Source organism: Thunnus albacares, chromosome 4, assembly GCF_914725855.1.
Source record: "Thunnus albacares chromosome 4, fThuAlb1.1, whole genome shotgun sequence".
Classification (NCBI taxonomy): domain Eukaryota; kingdom Metazoa; phylum Chordata; class Actinopteri; order Scombriformes; family Scombridae; genus Thunnus; species Thunnus albacares.
In genome coordinates, this window is record NC_058109.1 from 28,052,762 (window position 1) to 28,070,870 (window position 18,109).

An 18,109-nucleotide genomic window follows, 5' to 3' on the forward strand; every position below is an offset into this window, starting at 1 on the left:
TATGCTATGCATTGTGGTGGAAAAGAGAGAGGGGCACATGAGAGGGACAGAGAGATTCAAAGAAAAAAAGGGGAGTGTGAGACGGAGAATGGATAATGGACAGAGATAATTGAGAGATGTAAGATGGTTGTTTGGGTGCTACGCTATTGTACTCAGTGCAGTAATGATCAAACCCTGTAGGGGAAAAAAAAAACATGTTTGCAAAGGGTTGAACTCCCATTATCTGTGGCAATTATTTCAGTATATCTCACTGAAGCATTGATGTGGAGTGAGTTTCTGGGGGCAATCAATGGGCGATGTGTGTAAAAAAACATACTGTATCTCCTCATAAAGGTAGTTAAAAAGACTCCTTTTCATGTAATCATATTGCATTTGCAGTGATTTTAAAGGTGAATAACCTGAACATTTACGAAGAGAAAAAAGAAAACATTTCAAATAAAGTGAAATAAGAACATAAAGACAACTCATCCTCCTTGTTTGAACATTTTATGGGCCTCCTTTTAACAGTTAACATAAGAGATGTCACAGACTGAATAGAATAGATCAAAGATATATAAGGCTGAGCTTGGAAATGTCATTGGGCAAAAATGAGACAGATGAATTACACTTTGCTAGTTCATATTGTACCAAGCTGTATGTAAGCTAGGCTCAATAATTGGAGCCATTTTAACCAATAACTACTCAGGAATAATGGGGCATGATACATACAGTATATTTATCTACTTCAAGTGTCAGACATTTTACAAAATGCTCACCTTCAATTTCATGTGACATCCACAGCCAATGATGGGAGATATCTAGAAAAACAAAACATTCCCAAACGGTTTCAACTAGTGCAAATATCTTACATGAATTTTTAATATGTTGTTATGATCCTACACTGCAATTCCTAATTAGAACTGCAAAATGACTCTTGCAAAACAGTCTTCATGGTAGTGACTTGACCCACAAGAGCAATTTGATGCTAATTTGCTATTTGCTAGTTATGAGCTGCTGTCGCTTCCATTTCTTCCAAATTGTCTCCACCGTCTCCAGTATAAGCACTACATATTGACAGCAGGTCTGGATTGTGTCCAGTAGCACTCTAAGCACAGCTTTTAGTTCACATCTCACACTCATCCACAAATGCTTTGTTGAAATATATACTTTGAAATGCTTATTCAGTGTTTCAAATTGACCTTTTTTTGATCAATCCACACTTTGTCCATTATTGGAAAAGAGTCCATTTTGTCCAGATGTACCCTGGGTGTCCATGATTGTAGTCCATTGGTCTCAACAACCAGCATAGTGAATATGCTGTATGTTTGGCTCCACACAGCTGAGTGTACATAGTTTGTGATGAGTACATTTTATCCCATTGTTTTGTGATGGATAGCCTGACAGCAGTCCTTTCCTTGATATTTTCCCCATCGCACAGTAAATATGTGTAAGTCATCCATCCTTTCCACATGGAGAGCTTCAGGTTTCCTCGTGGCTCAGTGGCTCTCTTGCTATCGTGTGACCTAAAAAAGAAACAATACCACAGATAAGAGCCGAGAATCTGTGTCACAGAGACATGTAATTACATGGAGGGTCACTATGTCTACGCTTCACAGTCAATGAATGAATGTTTCAATTTGAAAGAACCAATCAGGGGTCAAATATTCCATTTTTTTATTTCTGGCTCTATGTCCTTTTTATTGGACTGAAAAGGTTTGTTTTCAGTGTATTGTGCTGAAAGATTGCAGGGACCAGCAGTGTCTCAACTGCTAAAGCCAGGGTTCATAGGTGTCTCAGAGCTGTAATGGTTTGTTTACACTTTTGCAGCAAGTTGAAGGCATATAATTGGAGATGTAAAGAGTTTGTTTCCCATCAACAAACCCTATCCCATGTGCATTTACAATGAACAAATATGCTCATATCTCAGTACTGCCAATCTAAATGTTTTCACACAAGCTGAGACATATGAAATCTGACACGAGAAAATATGTATCTTAAGTTGTGGTGTCTTTGCTGTTCCTTGTTAAACAGTGTTCCGGTGCCTAGGCCAGGCAATCAATACAACTTTCTACAGCAAACCTACGCTGTGTGGGAGTGAAAGAGAGATGGACAGATACAGATCATCATGGTGAATGAGACGCTGAGGTGGTGAAAGGAGGTCATGGGTAGAAAGGGAGATGCAGGATAAAGAAGAGAGACACAGAGAGAGCGAGAGAGCGGGGCCATGCGAGCAGTTGCCAGGGAATCGATGTCTCAATGCAGCTATCTTCAGTGACATCTGCCACCAAGTCTCCAAGTAACTGCTCCCCGGTCCCAAAGCACCTTGCAAATGCACAATTAATGTCCACTGATGCAGTCAGCCATTGGCTCCTCATTCCTCTCTCAGCTGTTCGGCTAGTCAGACGGGGTGGGAGATAAAAAACAGAAAGAACGGGAGAGAAGAAGCAGAGAGATGGCAACATGCAGCAGAATCAGGATAATTGCACCTATCAGTCCCAGAGTTGGTGTTAGGCCCGGGGTCATTAATTCCTCTGCCTGTGACTGAGCCCAGCAGTGCCTCTGTTCCTCAGTCTATCCCACTCACCAATTTAATTATGACTCTTAATTGTAAAGCCTCTGTGGAAGGCCCCCGCCATAATGCATTCTAATGAATGCGACAGATGTTGGGCTGTTATGCCATCTCTCAAGCAATTACTCTTATGGTGCCTGTGCCGCTTCCCTCACAACTGTTTCTCTTTTTATATTTCACCTGTAAATAAACTGCACCTGCTCTATTCCACGACACGCACTCTGGCATGTATATACGCACACCCCAGTCGTCAGTCCCGCAAATTAACTTTCACACTTCAACAGCTTACAAAGGGCCATGATGGACCCTCATTTAAATCAATTTATCTCATCTGAATAGCATCAGTGTACATGGCATCGCACTGCGGTTGTGCAACTAACAGAGTGTACAGAGGTCTTGTGTTTTCTGCATCCATTGTTTCTTTCACCCTTGCTGGAGCAGATACAGTTATAGCAGATTAACAAATAAAGCTCACTTGGGGGCTTACTTGTTAATTAGCTCTGTATTGTGCCTGTAATTTTTATTGATGTTTGAAATTAGTACTTAAATTAGACTACACTCATTTGTGGGCATCTTGAAGATCCAAACTTTTGTTTACAAGATTATCTTTAATTTGTTTGGTAAGCACTTTCTTTTTATACACAATACAGTCATATAAAGTATGAAAAACAGGAATAAAAGTCATCTAGTTGAAAGTTTGTTTACCAGACACTAATTGAGGCAAGATATTTTCTCAGAAAAAAAAATCAGTTCAATTGAAGATCAAGGTCAATTCTAGCTACATCAAATGTTACTCAAGCTGGAAGATGTTCAGTAATACATGTATTTATTCTTTCTGGACATCATGTGTTTCTCAAGGGAATTTTTGATGTGAACACTGATAAGGTTACTTGCTTTGTTGTTGCATATAAATTAGAAACCAGTCTTTATCAAAGACTCTACAATAATTGGAGTTGGCTGGATATAAATGTAGGTGTCACCATGCAAACAGAGAAAACAGCACAGGTAAAAAATGCAGGGAAAAAAGCAGCATGTGTGTGGTGCCATGTGTATAAAATGTACACACAATTACATTAATCAGTAATTACGCTGATAGACACTGAAGAGAGATAGGCATGCAAACAGGCAGGTGGTTGTGCACACACATGTATACAAACACACAAATACAGACAGGCATCCTTCTCACCTTGGTGGTTTTGACTTTGTTGCCAGTGCTGCAGGACCAGCCAGTCAGGTCAGGCAAGACCTTACACTCCTCTCCATCCATACACGGCTGCATCTGGCACCACCATTTTTGGGCTACGATGGAGGCTGGAGTAGTGAATGGAGAGAAAAGATAGACAGCGGCTCACTGAATGGAAAATATAAGATTATGCAGAGCACTGTATAATGACAAAACACTAGACTAGACCAGACCAAAATAATGCTGGCGCAACACAGTATTTTGACAAAGTAAATGTTACAAGCGCTGTCCATGGTGCTGATCCCACTGCTTGGACTGCAGGAAAATCAGCACCATGGATCGCTCTTGTGACCCATGCTTTGGTTCTGTATCACTTTGTCACTGAGCAGTTATATGGGGGTTTTTCCTCTGTAATAAGATTACTGTGATTTTCCCAGTAGCTATAATATATAGCAGTTACCTTTTTTCAGTTTAATCAGATTATTGTAATCCCTTAACACAGGATCTTAAACCCTGCATGAAATAAGTATGTCTGCCATTCACAAGAAAAAAAAGTAGACAGAATAGGAGAAATATGACCAGCATAAAGATTTCATTGTCATACATTGGAAGCAATGACTAATCAAAGTCTCAACAATCCTGAATAGAACTAATCAGATATGGCCACCTGTGCTGCTGCTGATCTTTTAAAAGGGCAGAGGTCTTTGAATTAGATATTTTCACGACTCCCAGAGGGGAATTTATGCATACTTTTTTGCATTTGTGCATGTGTGAGTATACATGTATTATTGAAAGTCACTTCCTATAACTTAGATGAAAACTGCTTCACCAAATGAGTATTATTCATTTTGCAAAATACAGAGAACAAGAATAGGATTATGATGTACTGCTATCAATTAAAACATCAGTCTGCTCTCATGTATTTGAGACAAGAGACAAAATGTTGATCTACTGTATGATTTTTGCAGGGACAAAAGCCCTCTCTGAAACTACTCTCTGTGCAATTTCGTTGGGAAAACAAAACATGAAAAGTGCCTTTTGATTATTTTTTTTTTACAGAAAATTCCTCTGTTGTATCTAAATCATGACAAAAAGTGATGATTTGCTGTATATATGTGTGCAAGAAAAGGGGTAAAATCCAGCTACAGAAATGGGCCAGATCTACATTTAATCCAGTATTAAACCCCAAAGTTTTCTCACTTCTTAGCAGCTGACACTCAAATCTTCTAGATCATCTGACCTACTATCTAAACAGGAGACAGCCCGACAGCTAAGAATAACTCAATTCCCTCTCTCCAAACTCATCATCTATCCATCCTCCTGTCTCAAGTGTGGACGCAGGGATGGATAAAAGAGTACACCCATTTCTCCAACTTCATTAAGTTGCTGGATTGATGGTGTTTATATAGGAATCTTGATCTCTGGTGACTCCTGTTTTCAACAAAAGGAGGGGGATGAGGTGGTATTGGCAGGAAAATGGGCTTTCAACTACATAATGCAAAAGAACACAGGCAAATCCTCTCAAGCATCATGTAGGAAGAAACAACGTGGATGAGAGGAAGAGAGGGAGGATAGGGAGGAGGACCAGGCTAAATAATAAGTGTTCACCAGGAAAACATCTTTGTTGTGTGGAAATGAGCAGTGAGGGGAACTGAGAGAGGCAGAAGACAAGGGTAAGAAGCTGTTTGAGGATGACTATTCAACAGAGAAAGAGTGAAGTAGCAGATTAAACAAAGAGAACAGAGAGAACGAGAGTAACGAACTGAAGCGGAGTGGAAAATAGGCAGCACAAATGCAACGACAGACAGGAAGACGTATAGGGAGAAGAGTGAAGCCACGCCAAGTTGCCAAGTCACCACAAAAAGAAAGAAAAAATTCTCACAGCTATCACAAAGCGTAATGTTGAACACACTGTTATGATGCATGAGTTCAGTGGCAGTAAGCGGTTCTAAAAACCAATGGCTGTGTAATGCTTGTTAATGTGGCCATTATGGTGTCGACGACGGTGCTTTGCACTGCGAGAGTGTTATTTAGAGCTAATGGGCATGGCCTTTGAGTGCTATTATGGAGTTAGCTTACCCCGCAGCTTATCTCATGCTATACTGAGAGGGCGGGGCGGGCGTGACACATGGGCACCTGCACGTCAAGTCAGAAAATGAACAGGGGCCGGTACATGGCCTGTGATGTCATGGTTAGTTCAGATGTTGGACAGCACTCAGAGACAGGTCTCAACAGGTCGATGATAAAAAGATTACAGAGGTACTTAGTCTGTGTGCAGCAGTTAATTCTGAGATCCTTGTCTCTGGGGCCATATTTTTCCTCACCCTACTAATAGTGAATGTGCAGACAAAGGTGTAAGGTGCTCGTTTTATTTGCCATAAAACTGTGGTGCCTTCAAGGTCAGCTACTGCTCAGAAAGACTGAAAAGTCTCTTTTTGCATGAGTGTTTCTGAAAGTAAAGCATTTGAATTCTATTTTAAATGAAAAGTTCAACATTTTGGGAAATACCCCTTTTGGCTGTCTTGTTGAGAGTTGGATAAAAAGATCGATACCACTCTCATGTCTGTACGGTAATTCTTTGGACAGAGCAAGGTTAGCTTTTTCAAGGTTTTCACAGTCATGCTAAGCTAAGCGCCTGCTGTAGTAGCTTCATATTTGGTATCAATCCTCTTGTCGAACTCTAAGCAAGAAAATTAATACATGCATTTTCCAAAATATTCAACTATCCCTTTAATAACTTACTACATTATCTCACCAACACTTTTATCATGACTCATACACATGAGTTGTTCATTATTCACACAGTCACGCTGGCCAACACTTGATGAGCAGAAAATACTTGAACACCATTATTAGCTTAGTGACTTTTAAAATGATAGAGCTAATTTGACGACGACGGCTGTACACTTTGTCTCCATAGTCGTCCCTGTAACATTTTGATTATGATATCCTACAAGTAAATGTGAAAATGAATCATTGCCAAGTTCTTGAAATAGAAAGAAGATGCATATTCTCCAGGAAAAATGTGCATAACATGTGGAGTACTTCTCAGCCTACCTCCTCCTAATTGCATCAGTCTCATTAAGAGTCTATATTTATATTCACAAAAGGTGCATATGCTAATTAAAAAGGTTTAAAGCTCAGTCAGGCATTTCATCACAGTTACTATCAGCTCATTACAACAGAATCTGCGCTCAAAATGGCTCCCTTTCAAGTTCTCTCAAACTTAAAGTGTGGGATCAGCTGAGGGCAAACGTCTAGACAGTGCTTTGCTTAAGGTGCAGGTGATTAGGCAACACAAGGGACTGAGGCTATGTTACTCCCCAGGTTCTCATCTAATCTCTGGGGTTCTCTAAATAGGGTCTGCGGAGGTTTCACACCATAAGGCTGCCTAAAGCTTTGTCTCTCCTCCTACTGATCACAACATGTCAATCTAACACTCACCTGGTAAATGTCACTCATCATTATGCCTATTGTGGTTACAGCTTTTTTTTTTGTGTGCGTGAGCAAATATATCAGCTGTATGAGCACTCATCCCAACACAGCTCCCGCTCATTTCTCCCTGCACTGCCGCCTGCATTGTCATTGTAATGTTTGTGACATCAAGTGGACAAAGTTGAAACTGCAGGTCCCCTCATCCACATGTTCACTCTGTGACTTTATAGGAACACGTAATTGATTGTTCAAACTCTTGTGACCACATATAAGCCTGTATGCCCAGTTAATGTAATACTTTTGTTCATGCAATGCCTCGTTACTGGCTCATTAACACTTTGACAATGCATGACGTGTTCCAGATCTGCAGGCATAACAAGTGTTTGTTGACCACCATGTAAAAACTTGATATTTTAGCACCAATTTGCTTGGGAGAAATTTGTCTAATTTTCACCAAAAGTCAACACAGTAAGTTCACAAACACCCTGCTCTCCTGGGGAAATGAAAAACAGGCTTAAATCAATCTGACATTAAGTGGTTGATTTTATCTCACACTATATTAACAATAATTATTCATCTGTGAATATACATAATTTCTCTTGAGAGCACACTAAGGCAGGATCAGCCCACTTTCTCTGCTTTCAAACAATAACATGGGAAATGTATTATTTCATGTGATGAATCTGAATAAGTCACAGAGTTCAAAGGGACTTCCTTCACCTCTAACCCTTTCATCTAAAGTAATTTGAGTCACATGATAAAGAAAAATAGGTTAGCCTGAAGTAATTCAATGAATACATATTCTATTGTATCATTCAAATGTAGACTGTTTGATGTAAGGCAGGGCATACAATAAGGGCACTCAGGCATGCATCTGTTAGAGTGTTTGCCCATTAATACTTTACAAAGGCACCGCCTGAACTCACTCAATGGAGCAACACAAACTGCAACAGGGAGTTTACTTTTACTTTGCATCTGTATGTGCCTGCGTGTCTATGCATTCTGCCCAGTGTCCACATATAGATGCCTTTGTGGGTTTTGTGTGTGTACATGTATGCAGTCCCCACTGTGAGGTAAGTGTTAGTCATAAAAGCAGAATCACAAGCAGTCCCATGCCCTTGCTCCCAGGTCATTACTATTTAAAGGGAATATGATGCACCTTCGCACACACACACACAAGAAGTTGGGGCTGGACCCAGAGGTACAGATACCCTCAGGCATTGTAACTGTTCCACTCAGTGATCCTGGAGTGCAGAAGCAGTTGGAGAGAGGCATCCATCTCTTTCTACAATGATTTACTAACACACTGTATCTCTGTTGCCGGGGCTCACACAGCCATGCCAGCACACCCAGGTATGCATGACGAGAAAACACAAGTGGTGAGTGCGGCTGAAAAATTGTCAGAAATAGATTATACACGGTGAACAGTTGCACATACACACACACACACAGGAACAGAGACTGTCAAAATGACAAAAACATGACATTATAGAGCAGATATTACAGTAAACAACAGCAGGTTGATGTGCGCTGAAACACTTAACTAGATTTCTTTGCCCAGAAATGAAACACAGTTTGTCTTGGTTCACCATATCACACACCAAACTAAATCTACTCATCCATCGTTTTTATCAGGTCACTGTGCTCTCTGTCTTCCTCCACCAACAAATACACTTTAATGGCAGTGTTTGGGGAGAAATTTAAAGTTCTTTTTTACTGGTACAGCATCCCAGACACACATAAATGCAAGGTTTAAAGGTTATCCAAGTACATTTATCCAAGTGCCGTACTTAAATACTTACAATTTTGATGTAATATAATGAATATTTCTATTTTAAGCAAATTTCTACTGTTTACTACATTTATCTTATGGTTGCTGATACTAGTTACTTTGCAGATAAAAATGTATGGTTAGTACATTTAATTTGACACATTGCTAAAGGTTTAATTATTCACTGGTATGTAAAGTTGTTCAATTCACATGGACCAGATACAATATTAAATTGCTACTTACAAGTTGTAAGGGGTAATGTTACTTTTTCTTTTCCACATCACTTTACGTTGTATTTTTACATTGTTGCTCTGATACTGACATTTACAGAAGTGAGGCATACTTGCTACACTACTGCAAATGTGCTCAACAACAAAGCAAGGGGCAAACCCCACGTTTTGTACATGAGGATAGTTTTGTTTCTGACACTGCACACAGTTGACTTTATTCCCTGTGAGTGCACACAAAAACAAACCATAACCAACTCTTTCCTAACAAACCCTATGAGCTTAACTACACTTGGCAGAACCCCAAAAACATTTTAGTCTATTCTGAATGCCTTTGCAGTGAAACCAAACAGGGAACACACATTTTGTCAGAGACACTATCCACTAGTCCACTGGTTTGTTCTCTAAAATTTGCCCTCAAATGTTGAAATTATGCAACACAAACAAGTAGACCCTGTACATTTCTCCTGCAGAGCGTTCTTAAACACAGATTGACCTCTTGACCTCTGTTTATTAGCTATTATCACTTCTACCCCTCAAAACTTTCTGCACTATGACTCAGACTTTCCCAAAACACCTTACCTTCACAGCACTAACTTTTCACCCTCACACACCAACACCACTAATTCAAAAAAGTTTTTTTTTAAAAAAACAAAACAAAACAAAACAAAGAAGTATGTTTCATGATTACTGAAAAAAATCTAGGAAAAAATATTGTGATGAATAGAGTTCACTTGAAAAAAGTTAGGCTCACAGTAATGGGCCCCACCATGCAGCAGCCAGTAATGGGACCTGCTGCCATTTACTCCTCTTTCAGTCGGCATCAATAATGTAACTCCATTTACACTATGACTTTTCTACAAAAGCTGGCCTCTGAGAGGGGTTTGTCTCTTTCCATCAGTGCTGAAGGCTAAAAGGTGTGAGTAGCATGCGTGGATGTATGTGTGTGGATGTGTGTTTGTGTGTGTAAGACTGTGTTGTAAGAGGTGAGATCTTTTGTAACTGTGAACTCAGAGGTCAAGCATGACTCATGAGATAAGTGCTGCTGAGCACTGGATTTGGAAGTGAGAGGTGGTGAGACTCAGAGGTGAGATCTGAATAGGAAATTAGAAAACCTCATGACTAGTGTGATGGAGGAAATTAGGAGTTTGTGTGTCACGTATGTGTGTGTGTGTGTGTGTGTGTGTGTGAGGGAGGAAGAGTGGGAGCGTTTCAAACCATCAAAAAGAATTTATCATTGAATGACTTTCAGTCACGCACTCATCCTGTCGGTCTATTATCTTCTCATCAGTGTCATTCTTTCCTCTTAGAAGACCAAGTCTATACCAAAAAGTTTCACATGATTCCTTATTTACCCCAACTTTCATTACAAAGCCAATCATCTTTGCTATGGTTGCCTGATTTCATCATTATCAAGCGATTGTTCCCATCCAGGAACTCATCAAAGAGGTTAAACAACAAATCTTTTTTTATTGGGTGAAAATAGTGTTGAAATGAACTAGCAGGTATGTTTGTGATGGAGTCATTTGAATGGGAAAAGCACCGTCTACTGGCCACATGCAAGAATAGCAACGTGACTGGATGAAGTTTGAGAGACGGCTGATTTAGAGATAATGGGTCCCACAAAAATTATGCACACTTACATGCAAATACACAAGATTAGTTTGTTTTCTTTTCCTTATCAAATTAATACATTATACAACCAGACAACAAAGTAACTAAGAAAGTGTGCTGATGAATAAATAAATAATAGTTAATAATAGTTAATAATCGTTAACTAAGCAAATAATCAAATATACAAAACTCTAAACAGTATTAGGTATAACTAAATATTTATAGTTTCCTCAATGCAAACAACTGTCTATACTTAACTAAAATAACCTTTTTGCTTTTGTTTACCAATATAAATACAGTAAGTGTGGTTAAATTTCGTCCTGTAAGCATACTATATTATCTATCAATAGAAGTCAAACACAAAAGCTAGGGCTAGGTGGTTGATGTGTTTGTTTATTTTTTCCCTTAAATAATTACCATATCATTCATTTACTGCATGAGGATGATAATATGCTGATACTGTATTCTCATAAGAAATAAACAAACCAAAAATAGTGAATCTGATCAAGTTCCTGGTCTAAACAAATACATCACTTCATTTTGTCAGCACATCTAATCAAAGTCTCTATTTGTGTGTGTTTATCAGTCATTCAGGTCTGTGTGAGTATAGATTCAGTTTCCACCCCACGGCTGACCTTAACAGTTTGAATAACCCTTCGGAGATTAACTGGCTTTACTCACATATGAGACAACTATGTATTTTCCTGTGGTAGGGGGCTAATACAGCGTGATTGGATCAGGTTGGCTGACACTGTGTGCGTGTTTGTGATCTCAGTGGCGCGTCTGTGGATGATAGGGGTCAGTGACACTGCTTGTTTCTTGCAGGGAAGGAGCTCTCCGAGTAGACAAACGAGTAGAACAAAGGTCTATGAAAACATTCATCTGTCTATCATTTTTACCCTCACACATACCCAGCATGCATAAACACGCACAAACACACTTATACTTGTATTTTCTTGCTGTTTATGTGTGAGCAAAATTCTAAGAGTAATCAATTTAATTTGCTTTTGATAATTTTTCCTCAAAGCCCCCAATATTAAAACCCCAACTGTTACATCTTAACCTGTAAAAGAGATCAGAGGAAAATACTTTCTCTGTCACCATTTTTTATATAGTCAAGCGGCCCAACTAGATATGAAATGAAATGCTGTTCCAAATAAAATCAGGCTTTTAAAACTGCAGTTTAAATTTCCAGTCTTGAGGCCGAGGCAGTCTTAGCTGATAGCTGTTGTGTATTTGCTTCACCTTTCATATGGCACAGGGGAATAAGGAAGGCAAGGAGACACTGGTGACTGGGCTCCCATTACCTGCATTAGTGGCTTTGACCTTTCATGTTATGTGATCTCCTTGGGACATGATGAACCATAAACTGTTGGACTAGCAGGGCAGGGATGAGAAGCCTTACTTTGTCCCACAAATACATTTTAAAAGTACAATCTAAACCCTTTTCAAAGGTGCTCCAGAATATTTGTAGCATTTTGAAATGTTAAAATTGAGTAGAACAGATTGATATGATTGCCATTAACAATCATGGTTAAAACATTTGTAGTCTAGGATTTGTTTTCTGGTATTTTTTGTCTCATTTTCTCAGAGTCTCACCTCTTATGTGTTTCTTTTCCAAGTATAGAGTATAGAAAGGACAGGTTTATTTTTTCCGCCTTGTTTTGTATGTTTTTCCATCTGCTATTTAAAGAAACTTTAAACGGTCTAGTTCAGTTTGTGCTGGAAGAAAAACATTAACTCAACACAACAATTACAGTTTTAACACATAAAGCAACTGTAAAGATAAAGCCTATCACAATCCCTGCTATGGAACCATGCCTTTGTGTTATTAATATCTCAAAATTAATCTGCTAATGATTTGTTTTAGGTGTTTCATGAAGGAACTCTAATGATGATTGAAAACACTTTCTAGCCTCTTTGACCCTGTCTGTCAGATTCACCAGTGCATCCATCAATACAAACACTAGTTGTGCGGGCAAACAGTGTCCAAACTCAAAAAACTTGATTTTAAATTGTTCTTGCCTGTCCAAAACATACCGTAGAGGTCAGGTGGAGTTGTGGAAGAAATGTGTGTAAAATGTCACACAGACATCTCGAGTATTTTTGTTTGACTTAATGGTGCAGCCATAAAAACATGACATTTTGGGTTTGGGTATTTCACTATGTGTGTCATATGGACTTACTGAAGTGTTGGAACAAGCACCTACAGATTATTCTTTCATACAGTGTGGAAAAAATATTCTTTCTAACATTTAAAGGTTAAGTCAGTGCTCAAGACGATACTGCAGTTGCAGTTGAAGTAGGTGATGCGCCTGATACACAGACTGATGCTTTGCAGTTGACCAGTATAACCATACTGCTGGTCACTGTGCAGTTGCACTAGAATCACTGCAAGGTATGTGATTTGTTCAAGGTTCTCAAACACTGCGTAGTTGTGGTTTTCATTTAGGGATGTCAACAGTTAACCGTTAATCAGTTAACCACTGAGAATATTTTTGACTGGTTACGCATGTCGATCTGTAGGTTAATTTACATACACACTCTGCTAACAGCTAGACAATTATGTGTTCAGAACATCAGATATTCTTTTTGAATGGATAAAGTAGCGGTGTAAAACTGACTCCTACAGGGAGTGTTGCATTATGAGTTGTTTGTAGGCTTGATGTTGCTAGGCTAGCAAATGTCTTAAAATCTGTTTATAGTGAATGTGTTAGAGTCAGTCAGCACTAAAAGTGTTTTATTAGTCCAGTTTAACCTGCAGGAGTTTCTGAAGGCTCATGTAATGTGTTTTTCTGCTACGGAGGAAATAAATTCATGATGAGTGAAAACAAGTCCAAAGTGTCTTCCAACATCTCTACAGCAGAAACGGAATATGTCAAGCTGCCAAATACCACTGTGACAGATGATAAGGAGCTCAAAAAGAAAAACAGGCAGTTGTATAAATGCTGACTGCCAGAGAAAATAATTTTTGACTTCTTCCAAGAGCCTGGTAGGAGAGTGTGTGAGTCTGTAACTATAGTATGATGTAAATTATATTCAAAAAGGTAACGTTTACATTATTTTTCCAAAAACGGTTGTTGGAAAAGGGGGGTCGTCTTATAATCAGGGTCACCTTGTATTCAGGCCAATATGGTACTAGCACTATGCTGCCATGTCCGAGGATGGCTCCTCCTCCACAGCCAGAGATCACATCACTGCTAGCTGGGGGGGAGAAAGTGTGATGTGCGCCGGTCCGAGGCCATCACCCAGTTGGTGTGCCAAATGATTGAGACAGACTGCCAATCGGTGTGGTATGTTATGCCATCAAGAGTTAGTGTGACTAAAAGCATTGAAAACACTTTGAGGTGAAGAAGGATGAGCTAAAAGTCAAGCTAACCAGGGCAGACAAGCTAGCTCTGATCACCGACTGCTGGACAGCTTTCACAAATGAAAGCTACATCACAACTTTTCTTAAAAATTAATCAGTTAGTTATCGGTTAATGGGTGTCAGTCTGTCAAAAGCAAAATTAACCGAAACTGTCACCCCCATTTTCATTGCATAGTTTTATTACAGTTTGTATCTGCTACATCAGTTTTTCTTCGCACAAATATAAACTGACATTTTTACAGAAAATAAAAATGCATACTGGCTCTTTATCCATTTCAGAGACATGACAGCCACTTGTGTGGATTCACTTGCTGTTTTTGGAAATGATGCTTCAAGCAAGACATAAAAAAAAAAAACATAGGATCTGGATTATGGGGCTGCAAATAGTACACTGAGACATATGAATATACATATTCGCAAATACAAGCACACTGGGTTGTGAGGTTTTTACCTTCCACACAGGAGGGTCTGGCTCTGGTGGTGCCGGCGACCTGCCCAGGGAAACAGGAACACTTGACGGTTTGAGAGCGCTCTTCAATCTTATTCTTATTACAGCAGCGATGGACAGCCACAACCTCACATGTCCCCTGTTTCACCTGGTATGAGACTGAGACAGACAGAGAGAGAGAGACAGAGAGAGCGAGGGGAGAGGGGGATTATTTGCTACAAATTCATAGACTTTTAGAGGGGCTTATTTGTATTTTGATGGTTTGTTGGCGCTAATATCAAGTTTAAATTCACATACATTTGTGATGCAAATAACAATAATATGTACACCTCGCCAGCCACTTTGAGGATTAAAGAAATCTGCTGAATTATTTACTTTTGTATAAAGTCTTCAATTTATTCCAGTCTCATATTCTTTGATTCATAAGTAAACACTCTTTAGCGAGACTTTGCTTTCATTTGCAGCCCAGTGCCCTCATTAACTTCGTCACAGAGGCAGCTCTGTTGTTGCCATTGTGTGCAGGAGAAGAGAAACAACGAGAGCAGGAAATGTTGAAAAAATATTATTTCTTTGGACTCCTTTCAGACAAAATAAACCATTTGATCTGAGCAAAGAAAAGACATGCACATTTTATCAGGGAGTCATGTGGTGGAGTAGAGAAACCCACTAATAGGATACATTTAAATCATTATGTGTTCTGGCCAGAACCCTTCAGTGTTAAGTGGATATACACACATGTGGGTGTATACACTGTACATGTGTGTGGATAGCTGCACATCTGCACTTGTACTCACATATCTCTGTATTTCTGTTTATGTCTTTGTCTTTGTGTGTGTGTGTGTGTGTGTGTGTGTGTGCGTGTGTGCATGTTCCTGCTCCTTCCTGAAAGTCATAATTAATATGAGGATAATTGCTTTTCACCTGACACCTCCAACACACAAACAGCTTCTAATCTCCCTTGATTATCCTCACACTTCCCTGGAGACCTTGGTCCGGTTAATTATAACATTCTCTTGACAGTAATGGGACAGAAGGGCACGCTTAACTTAAAGTAAATTTTATCCAAAGCTTTCTGCCTAGTGGTATTTTAGTGTGTGTGTGTGTGTGTGTGTGTGTGTGTGTGTGTGTGTGTGTGTGTGTGTGTGTGATGTTGCTGAAACACTACACTTTTAATGAGAATTATTTCTGTTCAGGCAAATCGTTTATCTCTCCTTGCTCCTCTTCAGGGAATTGTTTTGTTGAATAGACCAGTCGCCGAGTGCTTAAAGATACGTGACTTCATACTGTTTAAAGAAACTCACAGGGATAGTGATGTATGTAGCAGTTGATATCTTAACATCATCACATCTGTCACATGTGTGGGTATTACAGGTTTTCAACACATGCAGTATAACAGCATGCTAAAAGGATAATGTGTGAATAGGCTTATACTGTATGTTAATGTTTAGAAGTGTACACTGCCTACAGTGCCTGCTTATGTTATATTTTACTCAGCACATTAAACCCATGAATCTCTCAGGAGGAGGTTTTTTATTGCCACCTAAAGGAAAACACGCCGGCCACAAATGTTGGGTAAAATGTTTAGTAAATCTAATCTTTGCTTATGGCTTCTGAACGGATTCCAGGAGCCTTATCTTCGCTCCCAAAGCTTGTTGTGCACTCCTGAGAGTCTCTGGCACCGTTTCCCCGAGCACAGCAAACCCTGTTGGCGACATTACTACCTATAAGCCTCTTTACAGCCCTGGAAAAACCTTGGTTATACTGTACCATAAGCCCAGGTTTCATTTATGTACGTGACTTTACCCAGACTGCAAAACTTTTCATGCTCAGCCTGAATGAGCTTTGCAGGCAGACACAAAAGCGAGCACATAAACACACACACACACACACAGCTGCAAACACACAAACGCAGCACACACGGCGCACACACACATACTCTGTAGAGGGTTCCATTTCTGCAGGCCATGGCCCCTCTCATCCTTTCTGATTTAAAGTTTGTTTGTTCTCTTCTCCAGAGAGCACCATCAATGATCCCTGGCTCTCTGAGGGCGAACTATCATCCCTCCACTTTCATTTCCCTCACTCCTCTGTCTCAGGGTCTCCTGAGGCTGGAGCAGCTGCCGGATCCCCGTTGCACGCACGCACGCGCACACACACACACACACACACACACACACACACACACACACACATATAAATGCTGATCAAAATCTATAATAGAAGAGAATAGAATAGAACTTGATGGGACAAGGGCTGTCAGTGCAGCTTTATTATAACAAATAATCACAATTTCAGCATTGAGTAACAATGGAGGAAAAAAAATAAACAACTGTGACCAATAAGATAATGAATAAGGATATGCGCAGATGGAAAAAAGATGAAAGTCTAAATCAAACATCATCAAATTGCTTTGTTTTTAATCATACTTGTGCCCTCATTATCATTACTGAAAATGTATCGCGCTGTTTGGTGACTCGGCTGCCCCCATCTCAGAAATAGGCAGCTTGTTAGTGAGAAAGAGGGAGTCATACAGGAGGAGGAGTAGCAGTGTCACAGGCAACAGAGAGAACAAAGAGCGGCTCGCCTCCTGCTGGCATAATGAGGTCAGAAGGTTCACAGGTCTCCTCTCTTTATTGCCTACATCAGACCTGGGCCGAGGCTGTTTGTATTCTAAAACTGTAAAGCTCTGAGGGTGAGCAGCAATGGAAGTGGAGGATAAACCCACCTGAACTTCATTTATGCTCCTTTTTTGTGTCAGCTAAGCTTTGCAGGCTGATTTAAATCTTAATGAAGTATATATTAGAGTCTAGAAGGTAAATTCAGGATGGTGTAAGGTATATGAGGACAGTCTACATGCCTCAAAGTGTTTTGTGTTTTAAAGAAGACAGGAGGACTCTGTTGGGTTTTCTTGTGGTTTACTATTGCAGTTTAATGAAAAAAGAGAGTCCAAGGTGCTCTTCAAACAAATAATTTAAAAGGTTTTCTTTCATGGATAGTTAAAAAGGACATTCAAAACAACTTCAGTGTGTTTCAGATGTTGCCGGTGTGGCCTTCATCAGGGAGTAGCACAACAAACTGCGTGCAGAAACACATCTTTTATACTGATGATTTGTTGCCTTGAAACTATCATCAACTGAAGCAAAATGATGAGGGGAAAATGTAATAAAGATGTACTTCTTTTTGCAGTCGACTGAATATTTCCAAAAAGATTTTTTTTAATCAAATGACCCCGTAATTACATCACCTCCTTTAGTCTGACAAATTAAGTCTAGGAATTACGTGAAGATGTCTTTAAAAAGTTTAGCATGACCAATAACCTTAAACTGAGTGTGCATGTTAAAGCCCCAACAAAGCTGTCAGCCTGCTCAAATGAGCTACTTTCTACTTACATATCACATCATGAATCTCAAAATATGGATTTCTTTTACCACAATGTTTACAAAAAATCAAACATGTTGCAACATCAGAATACACAAGAGTCTGTTCTCTTTGTGGTTTTGCTGTCAATTTCAT

General features: G+C 39.5%; 1 protein-coding gene across 1 annotated transcript in view; it reads right to left on the bottom strand.

Annotated features, from left to right (window-relative positions):
• Window positions 1–766: 766 nt before the first annotated feature.
• tafa4b (TAFA chemokine like family member 4b) overlaps window positions 767–18,109 on the bottom strand; it is a 40,524-nt gene continuing 23,181 nt past the window's right edge. Inside the window, exons 5-7 of the mRNA XM_044347678.1 lie at window positions 14,600–14,755; window positions 3,735–3,859; window positions 767–1,502 (exon numbers count right to left, since the gene is read on the bottom strand). Of these exons, the coding sequence (XP_044203613.1) occupies window positions 1,491–1,502; window positions 3,735–3,859; window positions 14,600–14,755 (293 nt within the window). The 3' untranslated portion in view covers window positions 767–1,490. The remainder of the gene's footprint in view (window positions 1,503–3,734; window positions 3,860–14,599; window positions 14,756–18,109) is intronic.